Raw genomic sequence first — 12,915 nt, forward strand, 5'->3', positions numbered from 1 at the left:
CCTTTGACCAAGTGACACTGCAGCTGCCCAAGTTTTCCTGCCAGGGTTTTCCCCGCTCACCGTTCTTCCCACCAACAGAAGTTCCGTCCACCCCAAAACCTACTTAATGCAGGCCGCAGCACAACCGGGCAGCGGGTGCACCGCTGGCATTCGGAAGGTGCACCAAAACTAAGTCTGTCTGCGGTCATGCGCTCCTGGACTGCACCCAGCTCCAGGAACCCTGGCCCCATGACCATCCAAAGCAACACCACAACCACAGCTGCCACTGGATTCTGAAAATGCCGCCACATCTCTTCCGCAACTCCGACAACACAAACTGGCAAACACACACCTGCCATGCATCCCCCAGCATGGTAGGACCTTTCTCCTGTACTCAATGCAATTTCAACTATGACAACTCAGATGGCAACCCAAGCACCTCCAAACAACCAACACATGCCACCACCCCACACCAACTGTTAAACATGTTCCTCAATGTCCGATCCTGGGAAACATTTCACCGAAATCTTGGACGTCCTCAACAGCAACACACCTGGCCTTCTCTTCCTCACCAAAACATGGTTCAACCCAGCCTCCAACTTGGACATCGCTGCAGCCACCCACCTGCCTACAAAATCATACACAAGGACAAACCCACAAACCAGGCAGAGGACTCACGATCATCTTCAAAAACATGATTGACTGCACCACCTCCATGGGCGCGGACACCAACCTCATGGAACACCTTCACTTCACAACACGAATGTACTAAAACGCCACCCCTAAGGGAACTCTCGCCTACTATCCCCCAGGCCCGAGTGGAATTCTGAAACCACATCGCAGACTTCATTTCTTCCTTCTCCATCAGATCAACCAACTACATCCTCCTCGGAGACCTCAATTTCTACTAAAGGCTTTGGCTCCAAGGCCCTCCTAGGCAGCCTGAGCAACCTCAGACTCACCTAGCTCGTCCAAGAGCCAACCCACACAGCAGGCCACACCCTTGACCCTATTTTCTCCTCCAACAATAGGAACACCACTATTTACATGACCCTGTTCACATGGTCCGACCACTACATTATTCTTTTTGAGATACTCGCCCACCAAGCCACCCCCCTGAAAAACCCAAAGCACCATCAAGGCACTGGGGTAAAACCTCAGAACAAAACTGGACCAAGACTCAACATGAACATCCACCCCACCACACTAGTTCCAATAACAGCAAAGAACTCTTTACTATCGTCAAGGAGTTCTCAAATCACACAGTTGCCAACAATGATGAGCCTCAAACCCATGCCCCCACTTCATATACAACCATGGAGGAACCATCATCTCCCCCATGCACACCACTATAATCAACACCTCTATAACCACTGCCACCTTCCGGTCTTGCTGGAAAATTGCAGAATTCAACACCCTATTGAGGAAACCAACAGAGGACCCCCACACCCTCAGCAGCTACAGACTCATCTCGCTCCTGCCCTTTCCAGCTAAAGTCATTGAGAAAGTCATCAATACCCAACTCACAGACCACCTAGAACTCCATCAACTCTTAGACAGTTCTCAATTAGGATTTCACACCAACCACAGCACAAAGACAACCCTTACTGCAGCCACCGATGACATCAGAGACATTCTCGACCGAGGAGAAATGGCTGCACTCACCCTCCTCGACCTCTCAACAGCTTTTGATATGGTCTCTCCCACAAGTAACTCATCAGAAAGCTGCAGCACTTTGGTATCTGCGGCCCGGACCTCAAGTCGATATTCTCTTTCCTCGTGGACAGAACTCAATGAGTTAGACTTCCCCCTATACCTCAGGACCCACAAAACTCATCTATAGAGTCCCTCAAGGATCGTCGCTCAGCCCAACACTCTTTAACCTCTACATGACAACCCCATCGAACATTGTCAGAGCCCACAACATCAACATAGTATCCTATTCCAGTGAAATTCAGCTCATCCTCTCCCTTAAAGACTCAACCAGCACCTCCAAAGTAAACTTCACCAACTGCATGAGAACTGTCGCTGCTTGGATAAAAAACAACTGTCTCCAGTTCAACACAGACAAAACCGAAGTTCTAATCTTTGACAACAACCACTACCCTTGGGACACCTCTTGGTGGCCCTCCAAACTTAGCCCCCACCCACCCCTGCGGAGCATGCCAAGAACAGTGTGATCATCCTAGACACCAACCTCTGAATGATCAGACAGATCAACGCCGTCTCCTCATCATGCTTCCATATCCTACGAATGCTATGCATGAATTTCAAGTGGCTCCCACTGAACACCCGATGAATGGTCACTCATGCTCTTATCACAAGGAACCTTTATTATTGAAACACCTTCTACATCAGAATCCCAGCCAATGTCCTATGCCGACTCCAAACCACCATGAACACTGCCGGCAGACTCATCCCGAACATCTTGCGAAATAATCACCTCTCTCCACACCTCAACAGTCTCCACTGGCTCCTAGTCCAGAAAAGATGTAAGTTCAAGCTGCTCACCCACGCCTACAAAGCTCTCCACAATACCAGTCTAGCTTACCTCAATTACCACTTCAACTGATACCGACCCACCAGACACATTCGATCTGCATCCCATGCAAGAGTCCACCTCCCTTACCTCCCATCAGAAAGACCAGTAGCCAGGGCCGGACTGGGAACCAAAACCGGCCCTGGCAAAGTGCTCGGCCGGCCCCCTCCCGTGGCTTGGGGGTGCCGCCGAGCTCTTTGCCAGGGCCGGTTTTCGGCCGATTTTGTTACAGGGCCGATTTTGCAGCTTTGCTGCAAAACTAGCCCTGTAACAAAAACGGCCCCCAGGGGCCCAAAACTTGCCCCCACCCGTGCAGCGCACCGGGGGATTGCCCGGTGCCCACTACGGCCATCCGGCCCGGCCAGTAGCCGAGGATGCTCCTTCTCATACCTTTTAGTCAAGGCCTGGAACTACCTCCTGGAACACCTCAGAACCTCCCCCTCCCTCATGGACTTCTGAAGGAACCTCAAGACATGGCTCTTACAGATGAAACAAGTATGATCTCCTTCTCCCTCAGGCCTGACCTGCTCAGTGCCTGGATAGCTTCACGGATGTTTAGCCATGCTCTACAAATTCACATAACATACATTCTCCTTTGTACCACTTATGAAATTTCCTGTAATAAAACTCTTTTACTTATTTTTGATCTAAAACTCAGTCCTTTAATGCATTTAATATTTTTATTCTATTAAACTTGGCTAACTTGTGTTTCTAAGATGAGGAATGCCGTCTCTAAATGCAAGATTACTTGTAGATTCTGAAGCCAAATTAGTTTGTTAAATATTGGGGTGATCAAATATTTGGGTACAGATGAATATTGGAGTTCGGCTCCCACAAATCCATAGGGCCACTAGAGACCGCCCTATCCTTTCCAAAGTCAGCAGCAGCGGGGTGGACAGGTCATTTATTCCATCAGGCATTTCTGCAGTGCGCTGGAGCGCTTGCTGGCCGAATTTGAAAGCTGAAGGCTGCTCCTGGTGCCTTTGTCACTTTCCCCAGCCCCTAGAAGTTAACTATAGCAGTCACAGGAGGCTTCAGAGAGAGAGCAAGAGAGGGATGGAGATGGAGATGGAGATGTAAGAAAGGGAGAAAGCTATCAGATAAGGTGAAAAGCAAGGAGAGGAGGAGAGGCCAAATGGATGGATGGAAAGAGAGATTGTGTGAAGAGACAAAGGGAGTGGGCTGGTTTGAACATTTTTGCCAGGGAAGCTTTTGATTTCCCAGTCCGGCGCTGAGCAGCAGTATAGATACAGGGAGTTCTGTCTACAATGTCACCAATGATTTAGAGCTCTTTTCTCTTCACTATAGTATGAGGAACGTAGAACTCCATGGGCAACTGGATGTACAAATGGACAGATGTTTGATGGTTATAAACTCACAAAAGCTGAAAAGGAACACCTGCACTCTGATTACACCAAGTCAGCTAACCAACATCTCATGATCAACAGTAAGAAAAGCAGGCTAGAGGTGCTGAAATACTGCATTCTGACGGCATCCATGAAGGAATTGATTACTGATTCTGTAACATTATGAGGACGGAAACTAATGTGAAATTTATTCAAGCAATTGGAGTGTTCCAAGAATTGTTGAAATTGAATTGCAGCTATCCTTTCCAAACATGTAGCTGGTGCGGGAAAAATTAGAGTAACTAAAAATTCCCTGGGTTTTCAGGATTGGGGGAGTGACATTCCACAGTGGTTAACCACAATTCATTTGAATACATTTTACACTTTACAAGTTTAAAAAGAAAAGAAATGCCCAGCTTTAGCAACCATTCAAAATAGCAGGAAACCATTCCCACTGCCACTCAAGGCCATAAGCCATCAAGCATGCTGTTGCTTGGCAGGAGCCTCCTATCCTCTGCTTCAAGGATCCATCCGTCCCACACTTTCCTCTGACTGCAGCCCTCAAGACCTCACCATCTTGCATTGCCTCCTGCTCATGGATCCTCAGTCCCCATCAAGTGCCCTTTTCTCCTACTCCTCCCTCTCTAAACTGCACCTTGTACCCTGCGATTGCTGCGTAGATTAGAGACATGATTCCCTGCCAACAGATGTGATCCTTAATAAACATCAGGAGGCAGCAAACCATCACAAATGCTCAGCAGCCCCAAAGATAGACTTCCTCTCAGGCTAAGTCAGGAAGATCTGCCTCCCGCTACTCAGGTTTCAGGGTAGTATGATATCAGTAGCTCTCTTGAGAAATTTTTAAGTATTGCTCCACGGTTAAATAAAAAAGTCACTTCTATGACAAAAATAATACACCACGTATTTGGATAAAGGTTCTGTAAACAGTCTGGATAAAAATCAAATAGAGAGCCTGACTTAAGGATCACTTTAGTCTAGAGAGAAGTTTTGTTATCAACCAGAAGAAGTAAAAAAACTCAGAAAGCTAAGCCATGGTGGGGATGGCAGAAACTCAAATGACGAAAGAAAATGAAGAGGCTGCTGCTCACTCAGGCTCACCCCAATATGTCGTCTTTTGGCTTTTTAGAATCAGAAGCTAAGCAATTAATAAAATAAGGTTCTGACCAATTAAAGCATATTTGCTTCTCTTTAAATACACACAGAGAAATCATAACTGGCACTGTGCTTCCACTTAAATATTCATTAAATAGTGAGTTTAAACAAGCCACAGGGGATTCAAACATGGTGCTTGACCACAAGGTCAAGTTATAGAGTGGCTTTTTTATGTTTTTGTATCAGGGTTGAGCCCCAATAATTCAAAGAGAAGCTTAGTTATTTGGCACTATCTTTACATCTTGCCTACTTTGCCATTGATGCAGTCCCTCACCTTGTCTTGTAAATTCTGAGAGGCATGCTCAACCCACCGTCAATGTCTTTTACACATAAGCATGTCAGTTTTAGGATGAGAGCCAATATGTCTGTGCTTTTGCAACAATTGCTATGTGTGTCTCTGCTATAAAGATGTCAGCTGGTAAGAAAGATCCAATAAGTTATTATTTCTATTCACATGCAACAAGAAAGTGAGGGATTCACCTTCCTCTACACCATATTTAGCTACCACAAGAGGCTTAACCATGTTGGCACAGACACAGTAGTATAAATTTACTGACATTAAAATTAGTAAGATTTTCGTGGAGCCTTTAGATCAATGTACTAGTTTAAATCATTGTCCTGTTGCGCCCCCGGGGCCCCTTCTGTAATATGGACCCAGATCTTTCATCTCTTAATTGGCTCCCATATGAGGCAAGAAGATGTTAAAAATGGGGAACAACCTTTACAACGCAATTTTTACAACGCACTACCATTACAACGAAACTGTTACAACGCAAATGCATTGACAACGCATGCCATTACAACGCAAGTCTTTACATCGACTTGCACTAGATGGCGTGCTAACATTAAAAATAGTGTAGTTTACTATCCAAACACCTTCCCTACTGTTACGTGGACTGGAGTTAGAATAGTAAATTACACTTTTTTAATGTTAGCACGCCATCTAGTGCAAGTCGATGTAAAGACTTGCGTTGTAAAGACTTGCGTTGTCACTGCATTTGCGTTGTAAAAATTTCGTTGTATCAGCATGCGTTGTAAAAGCATGCGTTGTAACATCATACATCCGTTAAAAATTGTCTGCACGACCCATAAAGCCCCTCACTTCAACACCCCAAGGTACCTTGCGCAAAAACTGGAGTTGTCTGGTGACTGTAGATCCTCCAGAAGCACCAGCACCATATTTTTGAAACCACAAAAATTCTACAAAACAAATGTACAACCGTGCATACTCAGGTATTGCCTCGAGAATTTGGACCTCCCTGCCTCCTGAACTCAGACTGAAATCCTCGACAGCGTCATTCAAAAAAGAAGTCAAAGTGCTATTGATGAACACATTTCTGTTCTAGAACTCATGAACTCTAACCTCTGGCCCTGATATGACACAATGTATACACCAATGTTTATTACTCGCTTGTTATAATCATGTTTGTTGATTTATCAGTTTGGACTGAGAGTTGGTCTTTTCCCCATCTTGGAGCTGCTACATCCTGTACGTAGTACAGTCCTCCTCTATGCTATTTGTTCCCTATATGTATTTAATCTTTCCTTACCATTTGTAAGGAGCTCTGATACCCTCAAGGGCCATGTTTATGCTATATAAAACTTAAAAAAAAAAAAACATTCAGGAGCGAAAAGAGTCCAATATATGATCGACCCTGCAGATTTTAAATTGCAAGAGCCATCGCGCAGTCTTCCCACGAGAATTGCTGATAAAAAGGCCTAGTCCCTGAATTATGATTGCTGCCACCAGCCACGATTTGTTTACTAGCCTGACTAGCAAGGCTGTAGTTTCACCTATTAAGGAGGGGGTACAATTGGCTTCACCCCTTCCCCAACACAGTCTAGCATTCCACTGTGGGGCAACAAAACATGTCAAGAAATTCTCAGGGGACTCATGACACAACTTTTCATAAGCAGTAAAATATTCCATGCCTATTAGAAAGGTGAAATCAGGAGCCTGGTGACGACCAAGCCTACACCCAGGAGTAAGGAAACATGACACAATTTTAACTTTGGCAATCTTACTGTGGAAATCATAGTTGTATTGCCGTTTCAGATACAGAATGATGTTGTTAAGCTCAATACTTGCTAATGCTTTATCCCGAACAACACAAAACTTTTAAGATCTGGAGTCTTGACGCGTGCGGGGGGACTAATATAATGTATTTTTGTTACTTTTTAAACATATTTCAATACAAACATTATTGAGAAAATCTCTGTATTTTATTATCAATATCATCTGTTTAGCGTTTTAAACAAGGATGTTATATCTCCTTCAAACTATGGGACTTCAAAAGTCCCAGAGCTGGTGGGTCATTAATAGTGTGTCATCTCAGCAGCCATCTTTAATTGTTTTCAGCTACTAGGAAGGTGGGCTTGGTGCTTTGGGTTTCCAGGGTGCCCCAGGGCACATTGGGACAAATGTTTCTGGCTGATGTCCTTGTTCATGACCAGATGCATGTCCATGTCCATACTCGAAAGGAGCAACAGCTCGAAAAGGGCTGAGACCAGGTATACCAAGGACTAGAGGCTAGACAAAAATACAAAACACATTAGCACACTTGCATTTTGGACAAACCGATACTTTATACCAAAACATCATACATAGAAATGGGAATATGATCAACTGTTTTCATGATCATTGATAAAAACATCATGAGCATTGGTCCAAGAACTTGGAAAATTAAATGACAGATGACTTCCATTTCTATGGTATTTGGCAACAAGAGTAAGTCTTCACCTGACTCCATACTTTGAGCCAAATATGTGTTGCCAGGGGTACCATACTGGCACTGTAGAAAGTGCGGGGAAGACACAAGGAAATTGGTTCTTAACTATTAAGTGACTGCATCTCATCCTTTCTGGTAAGGGACTGTCCATGAATAAAGACAATGACTCTGACTCATGACTGAGTACATCTCAACCCTACTAGCATGGATCTTTCCAAACACAAAACACTAAGGGGCTATTCACAAGCTGTATTTTGTAGTATGCTAGTAGTACTACAGCAGTACTACTCACGTTATTGCAAAATAATATCTGCCTTGCATTTTTTCCTGGGGCTTTCCGCCACGGTGCAGGAGATCTCCGCACTCATAAGACTACTTTTTTGCAGTAAATGTGGGAGGGACAGTGGGTAGCAAGATATCAGTCATTCAATCCTCTTACATATGGGACAACCCTTCCTCACACTGACATCTCTCTCTCTACTGAGCTCCTTCAGAAAAGCATATAACTGACTTATTGCCAAATGCCCTCAGCGAAGTAAGTGCCACTAAGGCATTCTCCTACCCTGCCTAGGCCTGAGCCATTCATTATAATCACAACGCCCTTGTCTTGGGAGATGACCATCTCAAGTGCCTAGAAGGAAGTAAATTGGCATTGTGGGATATGAAAATAAGATTCATGTAATTGCAAAACAATGGAATAGTTGGAAAAGGGAACTTTGCTGACAATTTCAATCATTTTTAGGGCCTTTTTGCAGCTTTACATGCCTGCGACACAGGCATTTCAAGCTCTAATATTTAAATGATTTGGCTCGTGGTGCCTAAATGTATCACAAAGTATTTAATGTTGGTGTTTGGTTACTTGTGAAACTGAGAAACGTATATAACAACGTGGGGACTCATTACCCATAAATGCAGGAAATGCTTTTTGCACTATTTTGGAGGCAGCGTGGAACAGAGTGTGCAGGTTCATCTCAAGTTTACAGAACAAAGATTTTTGTTCCACTTTAACAATGGAACATACTGAATGTGCTCTGTTTTTAAAAGCTCTGCCTTTACTAGGTATGGGAGAGTGGAAGATTTGTGATAAGGAAGGGATGTTGTGTGGAAACGTTGTGCATTTGTTTCCAAGGACACTTGTTGTTTTTCAAGCCACTGAGCTAATGTCCCAGGGTGGGGGAAAGTCTGCCTCTAAGTAAATATGTTTTCTATTCTAGCACTCCCTCCTTTCCTTCCCTCACCTCCATCTTGCCCCTATGCCATAGCTCTAGTCATTATTTGACACTTCAAACACAAGGAACAAAAGGAAATTAAACTGAATTCATAAACGCCCTAAATTATTTCACAATCTATTGGGGGGCGGGGTGTGTGTGTGTGTGTGTCTGGTGTGTGTGTGTGTGTGTGTGTGTGTAACATGCCCTAGTATTGCATCAAATGCACATTCAAATGTTTGTTGCAACAGAGTAAAGGGCAAATTCCAGTTTACCACAATACAGAAAAATAAACACTAGTATAACACTTTACCGCATCACAGATTGCCTGTACCAATGCCTGTACCAATTGCTTTACACAGGTAAAGAGCTCTCCTAATAAGAGATCTCTTAAAGATCTTTTAACCATATTGCACAAACTCAGCACTTACATCCTGGATTTCGTGAAATATTTTTTTACACAAAAATACATTAAACAATACTACGGTATAAACCATAAATTCAGATGCCCAGATTATATTATGCTATTTATTATCATTGTTGAGAGACTGGAGGCACTGATAATGAATAGCATTTACACACTGCATGCGCACACACACAACATAACTATTATTATGAGGACCAGCCATTGACCAAAATGAAGTGTGTAATTACTATTCTAACTCCATGTGCATTTTGATAGTAGGATAGGTTATAAAGTGTACCGAGGCAAATCTAACTGCACTTTAATTTTTTTATGCACTGCCTCGAAAGTACCTAAACACACAACTGCTACCGTTCCTCACAAAGAAAGTGTTTGTTTGGTTAAGGTTAACCCACGCTGTAAGGACCAAGCTGGTCCCCACAACTTGGATATATATACCGGGAGATTTAAACACCACAGAAGACCTTTACACATGTATATAATAAATTCCTTTAAGAGTCAGGATTACAACACGGGTGATTTTAAGGATTATATATATATATTAGTATAGTTTTTAATACCTCTATTTTAAAATCATAGTTCTAGATCATGGTTTCAACTCAGGTATTACCTATAAATGATGCATACAAACCGATAACTCGGCTGCAACCATTTACAAGGAACCAACGGAGGGTGAATAATACTAATGAATATCACAAATTAAAACAATGCGAGGCTGCCGCCTGACCTTAACCGTAAATATATTGTTTTTTTAGAACTTTGTTATTTGCACATTTAGAGGTGTCATTTACACTAATCGAAGGTCACTTTAAGGTCTATATTCCCAATCTTGAGAAAGTGGGGAATGTTTTTGCACTAGCACTTTACACATTTTTAAATTTTCTTTGGAGACAGCCTAGACTCATAGCTTCAGTGACAAATCAAGTTGAACTAGTTTCATCACTAGGCTAATTAGAGCATACCTCCATGCGAACGCTGGACATGAATGCATCGTTACTGGGGACTTTAACATCAGAGACTTATGTGGCCCGGAACAAAATCACGAGGACCGCAGTCGCAAGCTTATGGAAGCCTGCATTAACGAATTCAACCTGGGATCTGCGAATAACGCATGCCAGCTGACAACGACTCCACAACCTACATTTATAAATATCTCCACGCTTGACTATATTTTCCTGAGTAAGAATTTGCTGAGGAGATGCGTAGAGTATAAGGTACTATCCACTCCCGGAAGCGATCATCAACCAATCTCTACTTTGGTCAACATTAGTAGCATGATGCATGAGGAATATCTAACTGCAGGTAACATGCTCAGTCTAGATAATGAAACAGCCTCAATTAAACATATCAAATGGGGGCCTATAAGCCGGACAAAGTATATTAAATGGAAGCAGAACACATGCATAAATGGCCCACAGACCAGTTGGGCAGAAATCATGATCTCGCTATTCAGTGCATTAACTTCAGGAAAGCAATCTACTCATAATAATAAACATACGCAATTGGGGAAATTTAACTACATGGACAATCAAATCTTCATTCAGAGCAAAAAGAGCTGCCGCTTGGCAGAATCAAAGCATAGGAAGGAAAAGTCTATCCAAACGGAAAGACAATTGAAGATAGCAAGAAAAAAACACCAAAAAATAGCTTGGCAACTAAAACAATCCAGCATAGAGGAAAAATGGAGAATCATTTATACATTACTAGCACCCAACAAAAGCAAGGAATTTTGGAGAAATATTAATGGCCTACATGGTGGCCATCACATTCACAATGCTGTGCCTGCCAACAAATGGGCTGCTCAAGCCACCAACCTATACGTCGACCAAAAAACACCCATGGAAAGCATTGTCAAGGTAGAAGACCACCAACATGAGGAGAGCAATGCTGTGGATCCACATTAAACAGAAAGGGAAACATTAACCATCCTTCAGGGCATCAGGAAGGATGGGGCGCCAGGGCCCAACGGGTTGCCTGGGTATATCTTTAAGGAAGATCGTGAATACTGGGCACCCCACATTCAAACCTTATTCAATCATTGTTATAATTTTTCTGTTGTTCCGGATTCATGGAAAAGTTCCATCCTACATCCCATTTACAAAAGGGGATGAATCGGTACCTTTTGGCCGCTCCCAAAAGTTCGCCAACTTACGGTTGCCACATGGAGTTTGGGGAGGATTATATTTCTGATCTCATTGCTATCCAACCAATTCTCTTATGGCATCGACTCTGGGAAACTATAGAATGTAAAATGACTCGTCTGCTTATCTCTGACTGTCTTACTCTGGAAAATTGGAAAAACATCCCATGGTTGCTATATATCCATAATTTTCTGAGAGACGTAAACCTGGAATCTTTTTTCACGTTCCCTGAGACTACAATCGAAGTATCACGCAAAAAGCTGAAAAATGCGTGTTTATCTCATTTACGTGAGCTTCGTTTAACAACTGAGATCATAAAGCCCACAAACTTCCATCTTGCTTCGGTACAAGTCTCATTTGGGATCCAGCCGTATTTACTATCCAGTGTTAATCCCTATGAAAAATATCTTTTAACACGATTCCGGTTTAATACTTTCCATCGGCTGATAACTTTCCCGAAGACAAAAGATTGGTCTAGTAACCTAACTCCTTGTCCTTGTAATGGGCAATCAGAACAATCGCCACTGCACGTAGTCTTTTTCTGTAGTTATTACGAATTACCACGTAAGAAGTGGATTATTCCTTTATTAAAACTCATAGGCTTACACCAGTGTCGCCCGGCCCTTCTTGCCTTACAATGTTTGGACACTGAGTATAGCATTTTCCCAATAGCCCGTTTTTTAAAAGTCTGTGTTAAATACCGTGCAAATTATGATTTTCTATAAAACGACAGATCGTGATTGGGATCCAAACTGAAAGTAATAATGTGTTATATACTTGGCGTTTTTATCTTGCACATATAAGAACTTTTTTGTGATCTATATTAATTCTTTTTAAGATTTGTAAAATTTGTTTTTAACCTTTGTATACTTTTATGGACACACAATCTGTATCCGAATAAAGTTTTAATTGAATTGAATTGAATCAATTCCAGGGAACTTTATATTGATAGCCCTTCTGGACGTGGAAGGAAAGGCATTTGCAAAAAGGCTCTTGAAAGAACTAGAGACATGGATCACGAAAAAACATTTCCAGACTGTCTTTCGGCCAAATGCGTTGACTATGGATAACGCCATTGCACTTTCATATCTGGCAACGAAGGCAACTGGGCCCGTCTCCCCTCCACTATATGCAAGTTTTGTGGACTATAGCGCTGCCTTTGATGGAGTCGATAGAAACATCCTGTGGGCAAAATTGGCTAAGTGGGGCATACCACGGAAACTGCTTGCGGCTATCCTATCACTCTATACCAGCACGTGGGTGCGAGTAAAGCTCACTAGCATATGCGCAACTGCCAGGATCTTCACAAACAGGGGGTTAAAACAGGGCTGTGTGATCACCCCCACCCTGTTTAATTTATACACTGCTGATCTGGG

At 42.9% G+C, this 12,915-nt stretch overlaps 1 protein-coding gene across 1 annotated transcript in view; it reads right to left on the minus strand.

Moving 5' to 3' along the window:
- Window positions 1-7,238: 7,238 nt before the first annotated feature.
- Window positions 7,239-12,915, minus strand: part of LOC146785929 (uncharacterized) — a 226,286-nt gene continuing 220,609 nt past the window's right edge. Inside the window, exon 19 of the mRNA XM_085635329.1 lies at window positions 7,239-7,567. Coding sequence (XP_085491455.1) covers window positions 7,400-7,567 — 168 coding nt within the window. The 3' untranslated portion in view covers window positions 7,239-7,399. The remainder of the gene's footprint in view (window positions 7,568-12,915) is intronic.

This window comes from Triturus cristatus, chromosome 11 (genome assembly GCF_964204655.1).
Source record: "Triturus cristatus chromosome 11, aTriCri1.1, whole genome shotgun sequence".
Classification (NCBI taxonomy): Eukaryota; Metazoa; Chordata; class Amphibia; order Caudata; family Salamandridae; genus Triturus; species Triturus cristatus.